The following is a 15,146-nucleotide window of genomic DNA, read 5'->3' on the forward strand; positions in this document are numbered from 1 at the left end:
TTTTATGCTTCAGTGATAGTCATGGAAAGAAACAATATGCTTTTGGGTAGTCTGTCTGTCCAACCACTGACCATGAGAATAACCACATACTTATTATGAAAAAACTTTACACGAGCGTCCAGTAACAATGCATCATGAAGTGATGACATTTCATATCCAATTTCTTGAGTCTGACACAGTTATAAACCACAATATGTCTGGTAAACTCAACTTAACCCAGACCTTCCCAAAGTGTGGGGCCCGCCCCCTAGGGGGGGCGCAGAGCCATTGCAGGGGGGGCGTGGTATGAAAATGTGGGGGGCTAAACGCTTGGACATTGCTAGCACGGGCAAAGCAGGACATGAAGCATTGCTGAATATGTTTCCAAACCAACTTCATTCTAAGCCAAAGACTAGAAAATATGGTGAAGAATATCTTCCCTTTGGTTTCACCTGCACAAGTGCTGAGGTAGGTCTCCCCTGCTTAATTGGTTTTCCCTTTGTCGGGAGCAGCGCTGGGCTGTTCAAATCAGGGACAAACAGTATCCCACATTCTTGATTTTTAGTTCACAAACACTTGTTGTAATGACTAACTACTCCTGACATTTTGGAGATGTTAGCTCTTTATACAGTAAAGTTACAGCAGGATACAAATAATATCAGGCTGATCCTACCACAATTTGTCCCCCGGTTCAAATCACAACAAATAGTGTCCCACAGTTGTTTATGTTTTTAAACCCATTTTGCACAGAGCAGCATTTTTTGAAAAATGCATTGATAGCAATGTTGAATATTATTACACATGAAAAAAACCCAACTACAGTAAAATAATCACATCGTGACGCCTCTGCCTTTCTAAATGGAGGGACAGTAACTGCGTGTATATGTAAGCGTGTAAAACCTGAAGATAGTCAGATTAACAGTAACAGTATTTTGTCTCTGCCATTCTGCAATTAATCTCATGTAAACAATAACGTGTGCACAGCGTGACGTGAAAAAAGGCACATACCTTTGACATTGCGAGGAACTCTGTATTCCTCGTCCACACATAAACGAAAAAAAGGAGTTTTAAAAAAATCTCAGTTTTCGGTGATTCGAAACGCCGTTTACATGTGGACAAAACAGCTGCGTTTTCGAAAATACCCGTGTAGGTGTGGACATAGCCTAAAAGAGTTAGTAGTTTATTTTATTACTACCTATAATTTATTGCAGATTACTTGCATTTGCTTAATTGTTTATTAAATGTTTGAGGTGTGAAAGAAACCGCAATGGAGCAAAATATGGGTGTGTGTGGTTGGAGGATGTGTTTGTGCGTGCGCGCGTGCACACGTCGGAAGGGGGGGGGGGGCGCACATTTTTAGCAAAAATTTTGGGAACCACTGACTTAACCTGAGGCATACTTCATACTTCCCAGTTCAAGGTCTACTAGTGATGAGATTTCCGGATCTTTTTAGAGAACCGGCTCTTTCGGTTCGGCTCACTAAAAAGAGCCGCCTCTTTCGGCTCCGAACCGGCTCTTCAGGTTGTTTTGTTGCTTTAATTAATTTATTATTAACAATAATATAAAATTATGCACAAAAGGAATTACTAATGTAAAAAAAAAGTGGTTTTATTTATATATGTTTATATATAAATATATACAGTGGCCCCTAGAGACAAAACATGTATAAACTCTAAAAAGCACATACAAACTCCAAAACACATTTCTAGCATGAACTGAACTTCCAAACAGAGCTACCTAGATCACTTAAATTACACAATTGAAAGCATGAAAGCATATGTGTATTGTTTGTGTATTTATACACAAGCATTCATATATAGTCAAAAAATAATAATAAAAAAAAAAGTTCATTTACCTGTTATTACCACACACCAAATCCGGTCGTTGGTACTTGCTGGCTTGTGTAGCCACTAGGTAACAAAAGCTCAACACTGCCCTTAGCATCCTGGAGCACTTCTGTTGTCTTTTGTACGTGTTTTGAGTTTTTATGTGCTTCTGAGTTTTTACGTGTTTTGGAGTTTTTACGTGTTTTGGAGATTTTACATGTTTTGGAGTTTGTACGTGTTTTTACGTGTTTTGGAGTTTGTACGTGCTTCAGGGTTTGTACGTGCTTCAGGGTTTGTACGTGATTTGAAGTTTGTATGTGCTTTGTCTGTAGGGGCCACCGTAAATATACTTTTATTTATTCACTCCACATAAAATGTAATAAATAAATCATATAATACAAAAATCAACTATTCACATTTCAACTTTTAACTATTTAAATTTTCAGCTTTTTCCTTTTATAAATTTAAAGTGAAACACACAAAACACTGCAAACCACAACACAATTAAATATAAATTATAATGTGAAAACAAAAAGAACATGCATATTCTCTGTCATATGAACCTGCATGACTAACTTTCTGAATCCTTTATCATCTGCAACTGAAAATAGTTGTGGATGATTACTATACCTTTCTAATGTGACGTTGTTGTCCCTGGCTCTCTTTCTCTCTCTCCCTCCTGCTCTGTTCCTGTGCTACTGAGTGTAACTACCGCCTCTCCCCCCTCTTCCCAGCGTAAAGCACAAGGCTCCCATGCTGAGTGAAGCGGAAAAAAAGTGCGAGAGAGAGGGTGAGAGAAAGGGGGGAAAAAAACCCCCCAAAAAAACAAAAAAAAACCCCACGGCTCTAAGCCATTTCATTCGCGACTGACCCATCACTAAGGTCTACATCTCTCCTGGTGAAGGAAACTGTTATTGCATTGCAGCTGTCTGGGGTGAATACTTGAGGGCATGTACATTCTTCTCAAGTACCAAAACCCATTTTTTATTTGAATTAGACCTTTAAAGGACAAAAAGATTTGCCTTTTAAGAACTGAAGCCAGGTGGCACCTCTTAACAGTGGGTAAATGGTTTAACAAAAGTGACTTCAAATTTAATTCAAACATTCTGAAATCAGAATTCATTACCGAGTTAATTATTTATTTTTTTTTATCTATTTTTTTTTATTATTTATGGGGGGATTTCTTCATGGTACAAGTACACAGAATCCGATTTTTCATGGCAAACTCTCTAACCTTTACTTTCTTGCTTTAAGATCATGATGTTCACATACTGCCCCCTGGTGTTGTTTGAGTGCACCAACCTAATCATGAATCTAGACAACAGATAGTGTCCCCTGACTCATCACAGCAGGAAAAGCACGAGTCAGTCTCTCAGTAAGCCACGACAATGATCCAGCATGTACAACAGCAGGACCACCCCCCCCCCCCCCACACACACACACACACAGTGGGATGCTGGCATTACTAACATACCATGAGTCAAATTGTTTTAATTCTATACACTGTGCACATCAAATAATGAGTTCATTGACCAAACTGGAGCTCATGTTTGATGTGTGATTGACAATGCCATTTCTGCTTTGTACAAAGGTGCCCCTGAAAATGAATAACAAATTAATTATGATTACATTAAAAACAGGAAAGGGAAAAGTATCAGAGTATGTGTGCAGCATGTGCAATATTTGCATGTGTGCTTTTTACATTAATGTACGTGTAACAAAAATACTGCAAAAGATTAGTTTATGTCTGGATTCAGACTCATAAATCTTGACAGATAGAGCAGATTTGAGGTTTTAATGAGAGAAAAATATTTTAATGTGAATTGTGATTTTTTTTTTATGATTGTAAATTCAAGTAAAGATAAAAACTGTTATTTAAATTCAAATGGAAATCAGCGGATGTGTTTCCGTTAGGATATTTTAAAAACAACACCTGTGCATTTTTTGTCATCCTGGACCAATTTTAACACACCAGCACTATGTGCTATGAAGGTTTTCAAAACACTGCCTGATTACGGCTGCTGCTGCTGCTCATTTTTCTGTGCTCAAAACTAAATTGCTAAAACTAAACTAAAGATGAAAACCGGGTTTGGTGGACAAGTGCAACATCTTGTTCCATATGTATTCGGTTTAATGTCAAGAAAATGCACTTAATTAATAAAAGAAAAATTATATAATTCAAGATCATAACACAACCATATGTCTACAGCAGACATATAATACACATTTAGGCTTGTCCCAAACTTTGGCTGCATTCACAATGAAGGAGGTGACCAATTTTTTTTTTTTACATATTTGACTGGGGTGTATGGGGTAAATACAAGCATGAATATTGCAATTTTTTTTCTTTTTTTAAATTCTGATTAGGGTTACTTTCATATGCATCTAAATCAGATACAGGTTAGATCTTCTACAACGTGACTCCAGTGTGAACTTCTACATCATTCAAAATAAACCAATCCCTCTTGAGGAGGTGTGTGTCTGAACTGAGAGCGTTGGTTCTAGAGTCCCGTGGAGATACTGACAGATGTAGTTTCAAAATCAGTTAAAGGTGAGCCTTAGCCATTTCGGAAGAATTCTGTTTGTGAATTCTGCCTTTCACATTATACTACTTCTGGTTACTTTACATTCACCCAAATCTCCACAGAGAAGAGGAAGCTGTTTTATCATGAAACTCCTAACTAAGAAGATGTCGTTATTTTTCTTTTTTTATTAGAAATAGCTGGCTTCTACTGCATATCACCTTGAAACAGTACTAAATAAAAATGTAAACGCTAAACTCAGTTACCTCATAAACTGATGTCGCCAAAAGCGTGCGCGCCCCCCCGGAGGTTATACTTATTTTTTGTTACTGAAAAAGTTGAAGCATCTAAAGTATATCTGTCTCTGATATCCTCTCTGACTTACACATGTTTACACCAACATCTTTGCTAACTATATTTTGGTAGTCTAAAGTTCTAGAGGTCAGATGCCGTCTTCCAGCAATTCCTAAAGTGTCAGCCAACCTTTACACGGGACTAAAGAAAGGCACATTCACCACTTTTTTAGTTACTTCGCCTTACCTGGAGTAATAGTTCTGACCTGATCTTATAATTTTTATTTATTTATTTATTTGCCATAGTGGGCGTTGGTTTTAACAGGAGTGCCGGTCTCCAGTGATTGGTTGTTATGCTGGGCAGCACCCAGCCGTCTGAGGTCGAGCCACGTATTTACGTCAGCGTCGTAAAACGTAATGTTATTGGTTGGAAATTTGACCGTCCTCTGAGCGGATCTCCCAGTCGCCCTTCAGCCGACAGAAAGAAATATAAAGATCGCTCTTCTCGCCCAAGACAGACACCAGCCTAACGTGAAACCATGGCAGGGACGATTGCACGGAAAGCTATTGAACACTTGAAGAGCAAGGAGTTCAGGGACTACTTGATGAGGTCTGTGTCAGAAGCCGGAACATTTCTCTGTTAGCACGGCAGCTAAGCTAGTCATGCAGAGTTAGCTAACGTTCACCTGCCCTAACTAAAGTTATAACAAAATTTTAATGAACATTTTAAACAGTTTGTTTTTCTTTTGATATCTCTCTTCATGCATAGATTTCTACTTCGTTTTAAGTTGGTTTGTTTTCAAGAGCGACCATGTCTCCCGTATTTTCTCCACATTATCAGCTTGATTGTTAACTTATAAGGAAGCCACTAAAACAAACAGGTAACCTAGAAAGTGGGCCGAACCCTGACGGTGAAACAACGTTAGCTTCTTAAGATGGTGGTGAACTGCTTTAAAAGTCTGAATCTGCATCAAAAGCTGGCGGAGAAATCTGCTCCTGCTACTTGTCAAGATATTGGTAAATGTGTAAGTGTGTTTACATGCCACATATTAGCCACAGGTCTGAAATTTGGAGTAAAGGCCAAATTTTTGCATCTTTGGTCAGCATTGTTTGCGTTTGTCACAAATATACACAGTTGTTATCACTGTTATCTGAAGAGCTTCGCCTGTTTTAACACTTTAAAACCATCGATGGGCAAGCGTTATGACGTCTGGTGTATACTTGTGCAATATCTGTACTTTTAAATCAAAACTACTGTGTGTTTGCAGTCTGCACAAACGAGTTTTACTGCTTACTTTTGTTAAGGACTTGCAGCTGCCACCGAATTATGCGGGTGTTAAAATGCTACCTCGTTCATTATATCCTTACTAAGAAATGCAAAATTATATTGACATTTGCTACCTACTTGAAGTTGTAATGATGTGTGAAAAACATCGTGTCTTTGTGACTTATCTTTATTTGTTTTCTTTTTTTATGTGGAACTGAAAAAAAATAAAACAAACGCCAAACAGCACAGTAAGTTACCATCTTTTCTGTTAGTATATCCTTTTCTGTGACAGGCTGTAGTTTTAACTGTACCTTACTATTTATTGATCTTGTATGTCATATACAGTGTTAACTTAAAAAATATGACACTGAGTTTTTAGATCCTTATCTTACGGTTATGTCTGGCTTTAAGTGCACAAGCTTGACTGATTCACATATAGTTAAAACAATGAGTCTGTGCTACCTTGTGCAGCAGAAGGTGTGGGTTTTTTTTTTTGTTTGTTTGTGGGTTTTTTTGCATTTTCTGTCCATTTGTTAAATTAAAATGAATTTTACGCTTGAAGGAGTTAAAGCCCACTTTAGAAAAAGTGGTTGAAGAAAAAAATATTTATGCTAGTTTTGATTATTTCTCCTGCTTGTGGTGTTCGAAAAGTCTTGTTTAATAGATTAAGGCTTATTTTTTCTTTTCCCTTTTTCTACTTTTATCCTTTTGATGTAATTTATTAGTAACTGTATCTTCTCTACATTGACATGACTGTTGTGACTTTTTGCAGCATTTCTGGGGTCCTGTAGCAAACTGGGGTCTTCCTATCGCTGCCATCACAGATATGAAGAAGAGCCCTGAAATTATCAGTGGCAGAATGACCTTTGGTAAGATGGTCACAGATACATCCAGTATACATGCAACATTCTAATAATTTTCTAGTTAGTATTGATATATTTTGTGAGTGGTTCTTTTATCTCAAGGCTACTAAGAAGGCTTTGAGAGAAGCCGTGATGTCTGCACTGGTCTATTGATTTATTTTAAGATTTTCTTTCATCTGCTTTCCTGTTAAGATGCCGAAGAGTCTTATATAAAGACTTAACGTTAGAGCTGTAGTAGGTATATAAGAAAATATGGTTCTATTAAATGTATGGTTTCTCTCCTCAGCTCTGTGCTGTTATTCGCTGCTGTTCATGAGGTTTGCCTACAAAGTGCAACCCCGCAACTGGCTACTGTTCGCTTGCCATTTGACCAATGAGTCAGCCCAACTGATCCAGGGTAGCCGTCTCATCAAATACAAGTAAGAAACTTTTCTGTTCTGGGGTTGGTTTCTTTTAAAGTACATTCTAATTTTCAATCACCTGTTCATAGAAGATCATAACTCTGCAAGATATGAGGACTGTGTTTTTGGCAAAGTCTGTGCACATGATGTCACATATCAGGACTCTGATTCAAGAGCCCTGGTTCAAATTCTGACTGAGGGTACAACTTTTGTTTACTTTGGCTATTTTCCCATTGTGACCTTTGACCCAGATCAGTATTTCATCATTTAACTGCAGTGCTTTAGATTTTAGCAAACAAAAAACCCCAACAACATTAGATATGGTAATAGAAACATTAATGCCTTACGTTTCTGTATTTCAGCATGGAGAAGAAGATGGGCTCTTAGTCCCTGATGCAGATGGACTCCAGAGTGGCACTGTGCTGCTTCAACACTCACCTAAACCTTGAAATCTTGTCTCTGAACTTATCTAATTAGTAAACTGCTGCACTTCCGTTCTTTTTAGTAAAAAAACAAACTTGACGTTATCATGATTTGTATCTTAAGTTTCAGCCACTTTATTAAAAACAGGGATTAAAAACTGATGCTTTGCTCTATAAATTAAGGTCAATTGGTGTGAATAATTATTATAATTTTTATTTTTTTATTTTTTTGGCAACATTCAATATGACGCACCAAAATATAATGTGGAAGAATGTACACAAGGCTAAGCAGCCTGACAGTAAGATGTCTTGCACCCAAGATCTACTTGCTTTGGCACACTTTTAAACAAGACAAACGATTATTTGTCTAATATTGGCAAACTTGAGGTCACGCTTTTGAAATGTGTGGGGGGGTTTTGTGGGTTTTTTTTTTTTTTTTTTTTGGTTAAATTCAGAACACACAGGGGTTAAGCTGTTTGTCTTTTGAGTTGGAAGTTATTCTGTAAATTGTATATATGAGTATATCTGTGGGAAACTTGTCAAACTAGCTTCCCACAACTGTCAAAATACATTCAAACAAATGTTTCAATTCAATTTTATTTATATAGCGCCAAATCACAACATAAGTCGCCTCAAGGCGCTTCATAGATATGTTTAAAACAAAATAGTTACATCTTTTCATGTGGTGAAACTGTCCACGTTATAAAGCAGTATATTCATGGTACAAACTCAGACTGGCTAGGTTATCATCTGGCATGACCAGACAAGAGGAGCTGCTGCTTCTGCTGGTGCTTTTCAAACATGCACTGTGTGTTTTTATGTGTCATTCCCATTAATTTATTGTCACTGAATAATTCACATTATTTTCCCTGATTAATATTTGGATTCTATAAGTTTGTTAAAATAAACTGACTATGACAAAATTGATTTATTTTCTGAGTTTTATTTGTTTTACTTTGACTTTGAACTTTTTGTTTGTCTCAGTCATGTCCTCTGTCACTCTTGGTGATCCAGTGACATTTAATTGCATCAGATATTTCTGCTATGGAAAAGTCAAGAAGTCACCTCTCTGTATTTACACTCAGCATTGCCACTGTTGAATAAACAGAAGACACTTTTTTTCCCGCAAAGATAGAAAGTACAAATCAGAATAACTACGTGAATTCTTTATGACTTTTTGTTCACATGTACACCCAGGGCTTTCAGTGAAAACAGTTGATATATACTATATTAAGCAATAACATTTTGTCCATATTTAATGCTGAACAAATAGCTTGTTTGCACTATAATAACCAGTGGTTGAAGAGGCACTCTGATCTTTTAGTTCCATTTTTATTGGTACCAAATTAAAACATACCCCTCAAGGCAATTTATATTATATGATAAAGACTCTACAATAATGTGGAGAAAATCTCAGCAATCAAATGAACCATTATGAGCAAGCACTTGTTGACAATGGGAAGGAAACCTTTCCTTTTAACATTAAGAAACCGCCTGCATAAATAGGTGAAAGCAGTCCTACATCAGGAACGGATCTAGACTGGTGGCATGTGCCACCCTAAAATGATCCCTTGCCATCCTAGTTTTGCATATGACAGTGCTGTTTATTAAAATAAGACAGCATTAACACTTCGAGCCCGTTTATTGTTTATTGATCTTTTGTATGTATTATGCTTGATGTGTGTTATTCTTGTTGGCCATAAACAGGAGTGCAAAGTTGTGTTTCACCTCATGTGAATGTGCTAATGTGACAGCAAAATCCATGTTTCTTTTAAAATGATTAAAGTGAAGTGACCTTTTGATTTGACCATAACTGTAATTAAAATCTAAAGCTGCAATAGAACTCCGAAATGTAGGCAAGCAATGCTTTTAATGGAGTAAAACCGGAACAACTCAAAGGAAGGAAACTCACATGGCCAGAGAGAGCAACCTCCGGTAGATGGCAGCAACGCAACAAGAAGCACGCAGCTGCGCCAGAACGCCGAAGAGGACCAACATGGCGTCCTTCAACAGCAACGAATGGAGAGCTATCTGCGACAAATTCACGAACGCCCAAAATCTCACAGAAATAGAGTCACGAAACGACCCAGAAAATGACCCCTTCCGCTCTAAATACAAAGCCAGGGAGCTTCTCAGAGAAATATACTGCTCGCTGAAGAATTTTGAAGCGGGCGAAGGTGAAGAGGAGGGCGGCGGAGAGAGCGGCGACCAACGGCCGACAGAGCAGCCGGTGGACGGGCAGAGAGAGGACCTGTTCGGCCAGGGCTTCAGCGGTGATTCACCAGCCGGGTTGCGGGCCGCAAAACTCGGAGCTGTGGAATACTACCTGGGCGTCAACCATGTGGACACGGAGGAGCTTCCAGCCGGGCAGGAGCACCTAATGAACTGCATGAAGCTGCTGGAGAGATGCAGAGTGTCGTCCTCGAATGTGTCCCTGTTTATCCACGTTAGGGTAACGTTGATCGTTTCTTTCTTACAATAATACAAAGCTGCTATTTAAAACGCATAAATAAATAAAAATGACACTACATACAGAAGTTAGGGTATGATCACTGATAAGAATATGTATTAACCCTGTGACATGTGATTATAATGCTATGGATGATTTTTGAAAACACTCCATCAGAGTGTTTGTGAAGCGTTATAAAGCACTGAGTCACACCGCTATAGTAGGAGCATCAGACGATGCATGATCATTTGATGCTCATGTCTTGTCTCCTTGTGTTTTCAGAACCAGCTGGGTATCCTCTGGGCAGGCCGGGATGAGACAGAGACTGCACAGGGCTTCCTCGAAACTGCAGAATCCATCTATCAACGTTACATGAAGGAGGCAAGGCTGATTTCCTGAATAAAAGTTTATTTTTGAAAAAATGAGGACTGAATGAAATATTAGTTTTCAGGAAGGTAATGCTGCCCCCACAGTATGGCTGCAATCACAATAGGTAAATCCTCTTCATCATTTAATTCCTTCTTTTTTTCAGGATGGTAGTCCTCCCACTGACATGACAGAGTACTTTGCTGCTGAGGAGAGCCTGCTGACTCACCAGGAAAGGATTAAGAGGTAACTTCCACAGCAGATTTCCAGGTTATTGCTATTTCCTTGCTTTTATTTAGTCCCTTTGTCTCTCTCTGCTTTCCTTGTGTATAGGTTTGAGTTGGCCTACACCCATACCATGTACTACCTTGCTCAAGTTTATAAAAACCTGGGTGAGTATGAGATTGTTTAAGGATAATACACACACACAAAAAATTACACTGATGAAACAACAAGAAAATGCATCTGACCCATAATTTGCTATGTAAATTACTTGTAATAACTATAGTAACTATAGTTTTGTCCCTCAGGTCAAACTGAGCGTGCCGCTACCTACTGCCACACAACCCTGCAGAGACAGCTACAGTTAAATCAGTTTACTCCAATGGAGTGGGCTCTAAATGCTGCTACACTATCCCAGTATTACATCACTAAGGTAAGCATATAGCCAGTTTAAAGTTGTTTATAGACATTTGATCTGCAACCTAAGATATTCTGCATGTTATATAAAATGCTTTTTCTTTTAAAAGTGCTGCATGCAGTATTCACAACCACTAGATGTCACATAAGAGTTACTTAGAATGTCACAGATGATGGCAACGAGTAAAAAGGGAGGTTTAACAAGATGGTAGTGAGACCTGCTGTGTTTGGAGCTGATGGCAGTGTCGAGTGGAAGATGCTCAGATTTTCATCAGCAGTATGGACATGATTAGAAATTAATATAATATAGGTTTGAGTTAGAGAGGCAAGATTGAGATGCTTTGGACACGTGCAGGACATCTTAATTTATTCATTTATAAATGGTGTAGATGAAAATCAAATTTTTTAGCGTCCTGGTTTGGACGCCGCCATCGTGTTTATAAAGTGCAGGGTGGGAAGTCACGCTTGTCTCTTAAGAGTTCTGTGGAAGGCTAACAGGAACTCACATACTATAGCGTACACACACAGCCAGACCAGAAGCTTGTAGTAAGAAGAAAGATTGTGTCTTATCCAGCTAATTTCAGCACTAACCCTGAGTTTTCTGCACTACAAAGGTGTTTCACTTCTTACCGGAGTAACTTGTCATGCTAGCTTATACTGTAACGTCGTCTGGAGCAGGCTAAGTTCCACATTAGAGATCAACAGCTCTAAAATCATCGTCTACTGATCAGTCAGTTCTCCAGAACATAGCGTCACAATTCCTAAAATTCCTTGGATCTCTGCAGGCAGAGTAGGTTTGGTCTAAAGTTTTTCATCACCATCCAAAGTCATTGTGTTTCTGATTCAGTAATAAATATAGATTCTTACATGCAGATTTACTGTATGTATTATTTTCTTTTGACGGGGAACAGTTTTAAAACTGTTGCATTGTTGTGTAAGCATTACTGTCTGATCCTAAAGCAGCACCCCTACACTGCCCTTGGTGACATCATATCAAGTCTATGTTTCATTTCTGTTTTTATATTTAGTCTTTATTCTCAAACCCTTAAACAGTATTGAGTCTGCAGCTGAGAGAATAATGTCCAGTTTAAGCTATCCCTTACTAGGACCACTGAAAGTTCAAACTGCGTCTCACAGAAATATGCATATGTTAATTTATTGATTTAGAAAATGTATAAATGTTGTTATACTTGATTCTAATCTGCTGCTAAGTCTCTTTTACACGGACTGAATTGCAGAGTACCTATTTGATCTGCCGAAAAAACTAAGCACATCGGCTTAATTAGGCTATAGGTCAGTAAACTTTAAGTTTCCGAGCTATAATGTGCAGCTGTCACCTAAGAAATAAACAGCACTATGAAGCCACTTGGCAACTAAAAAACAAAATGATTATTTTACTGCTCTGTGCGCTAACGATTAACTGTTAACAAATTGCTGCAACATTCATCTTTTGTTGTTTTTGCAAAAGTGTTGGATTTTACTGCCACAGTTTTTAGATTTTATTTGTTCTTTATAGCTTCTTAATCACCATTTGATAACATCTCCGGAGTAAGCAGCAGTCATAGGGACTTTTGTGGAACAAAAGTCATGTGACCTGTGAAATGTCCCTTTTAGATTAGTTCGTTGGTTAGAAAACCAAATGCAGGAGACACTGCATTCATTTTGTGGGTTGATAACTAGCCTTGTTTTTTAGCTCTTATCCTTATCGCCTGGAAAGTAAATTCAGATAACAGAAAAATACCCTGAATATGTTGAAATACTTCGTTATACAGGGCCCAGTTAGCCAAAAATATTGACTTGATAAGCTATCCTCTTATCTATTCTCCACTCTTTACACAGCATGGTAAAATTAAGCAGCATTAGTGGCTCGCTGGTTCATATTGCGTCCACACAGCGAGCAAGTCTCCGTGTGGTGTTTCCATTATCTCCTGGTGCTTTTTCAAGGAGCTCCGATTTCTCCTGCAGACATAAAACACACCAGGTTAATGCTGCCTACCTCCACCCCGGACACCAAACGACATTCCTCATTTCAATAGCTTCACTTTCTATTTGAATAAAGATGAGTCAGTCTTCATATTTTGTAGTTGTTTGCTACTATAGAAATATCCAAGATTAAGCCTTAAAAGAAATAAATCTTGAAAGGTTTATTCTGTTCAAAGAGAATAAACCTTTACCTTGCTTTTTTTTTTTTTTTTTTTTTAAATGTTCTCCAGCTCTTATGTATTTTCTTATGGTTCAGATGTACAGAAGCATATTTTTAATGTCTGGTTTAATTGCCATGCCTGTCACAGTAGTTTGTTTTAGATGAAGTGATGAGAAATGGGTGTGTAGTTATCTGTGCTTTTGTGTTTTCTAGGGCCGCTACATGGAAGGCAGACACTGCCTCTCAGCAGCTACTGTTATTTCTGATTTGGCAGGCGAGGTTCCTTCTGAGGCTGCAGCACAAGAGAGTAATTATCTATACCAACTTAATTTGAAATACTTATTATTGCTCATTTGCTTTTGTACCCATCATCAGCTACACTGAGTCAAACAGGAGAAAATGCAACTGTGTCCCAAAGCGGACAACTTAAAATTCTTGTCCTCGGCACGGTCCGTGCGAACCCCTCATGCCATCCTTACATCATTCAGACATATTTGCTCTTGGTTCTCTATCTCGTGGCATATCTCAACTTCTTTTTCATCTTTTTCTCTTCTGGTCTGACCCAGATGAGGCAGAGAGTGAACGCAGGGAACATCTTAGACAGAAGAGAGCAGAGATCGCAAGATGTTGGATAAAATACTGTTTGAACCTCCTGCAGGATGCCAAGAAGCAGCTAGAGGTACTGCATAGATGTGTGTGGCTTTATTGTGTTTGTTGTGACACTAACCACAAAAACTTTATCAGCAGAATGTCATGTCTCAGTTAAAACATTTTTTAAGCACTGTCACGTCAAGTTGACCGTTCTTGGTCTTAGAGTATTTTGTCATGTGGAACATCTGTTTTTCTGTGTGTTTATCTCTTTCTGCATCTTTAATCTGCACTGGTGTTTTGTTTTTATCTTAAAATGCAGTCTGTTTGCATGTGTTTGTGCATATTCAGGACAACATCGGTGAGCTGGATACCGATCGTCAGGAGGAACTGAAGAGAGCTAGACGACGTGAGGAGGAAGAAGAAGAAAAGGGCAGGAAGAGTGCTCTGCTGTTTGGCTCTGAAGACACCTTTGACTCTATTGCTAGCATTGAAGAGAAGGTCTGAATCTTGTGCCAGATAATTCTTCTGCTGATACTAAAACTGTAAATATTGTAGGTATTATTGTTAAGAAGAATAATGCTACTGGTTCTGCATGATGCTGCAGGCCTTGTAGACAGTGTGTTTACAGAGTCTCACTCATTTTTTTTTTTTTTTTACAGAGGGGAGAGTTAAAAAATCTGACTATTAAGGAAGAATGAAGCATAGCCTTTTGCAAATTAATAATCGAGCTAATGCAGAAGGAGCAATCAAATTAATTAGCTTTCTTATTTGCAGGTGATGTGTTTGTTCCCCTTGGACTTCACTGAGGCCAGATCTGTATTCTTGGTAGGACAGAATCATGTCACACAGGTACGTGTACACACACACACACACACACACACACACACACACACACACACACACACACACAGAGTGGTGAAAAGATCATATAAGCAAACGCACACACCCAACAAGGTTGCACAATAATTCACTATAATCCCATACAAGATGTACAGATAATCATATAACTCTGTTACATAAGAAAATGCAGCGTACAAACGCACACATTTGTTTGTTTTTGGCAAGCATTTATAAGCCCAAACAGCACTGCAAGATACTACTGCATATGTCAAGGGTGTTAAACATAAGGCACAGGGGTCAGAATTGACCCTCTAAATACAGCCCACTGGACGGCTTTGGAAAATCTGAAGAATGGCATAGCGGTGTTTTCATAAATTTTACAGCTTTCTGTGGTAAAGACCATTAATACCAAACCAAAGTAACTAAGTAATAAATAAACAATGAAATGATAAAAAGTACCTGTTTTTTCACTGTTTATGATTGAAGAGTGTGTGTTTGTGTGTGTGTGTGTATGTATATATATATATATATATATATATATATAT

The 15,146-nt window shown here is 38.2% G+C and overlaps 2 protein-coding genes across 2 annotated transcripts in view; both read left to right on the forward strand.

Moving 5' to 3' along the window:
- Positions 1-5,035: 5,035 nt before the first annotated feature.
- Positions 5,036-8,500, forward strand: mpc1 (mitochondrial pyruvate carrier 1). Its single transcript, XM_005915115.3, has 5 exons — positions 5,036-5,230; positions 6,132-6,135; positions 6,660-6,756; positions 7,037-7,169; positions 7,514-8,500. The coding sequence occupies exons 1-5, from the start codon at positions 5,160-5,162 to the stop codon at positions 7,536-7,538; spliced, it is 330 nt and encodes a 109-aa protein (XP_005915177.1). The 5' UTR covers positions 5,036-5,159; the 3' UTR covers positions 7,539-8,500.
- A 996-nt stretch (positions 8,501-9,496) lies between these two features.
- The window catches only part of kifbp (kinesin family binding protein), an 8,632-nt gene continuing 2,982 nt past the window's right edge, over positions 9,497-15,146 (forward strand). Inside the window, exons 1-9 of the mRNA XM_005915113.3 lie at positions 9,497-10,025; positions 10,305-10,403; positions 10,555-10,634; positions 10,722-10,780; positions 10,919-11,043; positions 13,384-13,477; positions 13,737-13,849; positions 14,110-14,259; positions 14,536-14,610. Coding sequence (XP_005915175.1) covers positions 9,513-10,025; positions 10,305-10,403; positions 10,555-10,634; positions 10,722-10,780; positions 10,919-11,043; positions 13,384-13,477; positions 13,737-13,849; positions 14,110-14,259; positions 14,536-14,610 — 1,308 coding nt within the window. The 5' untranslated portion in view covers positions 9,497-9,512. The remainder of the gene's footprint in view (positions 10,026-10,304; positions 10,404-10,554; positions 10,635-10,721; positions 10,781-10,918; positions 11,044-13,383; positions 13,478-13,736; positions 13,850-14,109; positions 14,260-14,535; positions 14,611-15,146) is intronic.

The sequence above is a fragment of the Haplochromis burtoni genome, unplaced genomic scaffold (assembly GCF_018398535.1).
Source record: "Haplochromis burtoni strain Fernald_Lab_line unplaced genomic scaffold, NCSU_Asbu1 Contig_11, whole genome shotgun sequence".
In the NCBI taxonomy this organism is placed as follows: domain Eukaryota; kingdom Metazoa; phylum Chordata; class Actinopteri; order Cichliformes; family Cichlidae; genus Haplochromis; species Haplochromis burtoni.

Bases quoted from the DNA above. Each gene is read 5' to 3' on its own strand.
- mpc1 (XM_005915115.3), top strand. From the start codon at position 5,160: ATGGCAGGGACGATTGCACGGAAAGCTATTGAACACTTGAAGAGCAAG. The intron at 6,757-7,036 runs GTAAGATGGTCA...TTCTCTCCTCAG, and splicing joins CAGTGGCAGAATGACCTTTG to CTCTGTGCTGTTATTCGCTG. The intron at 7,170-7,513 runs GTAAGAAACTTT...TCTGTATTTCAG, and splicing joins AGCCGTCTCATCAAATACAA to CATGGAGAAGAAGATGGGCT.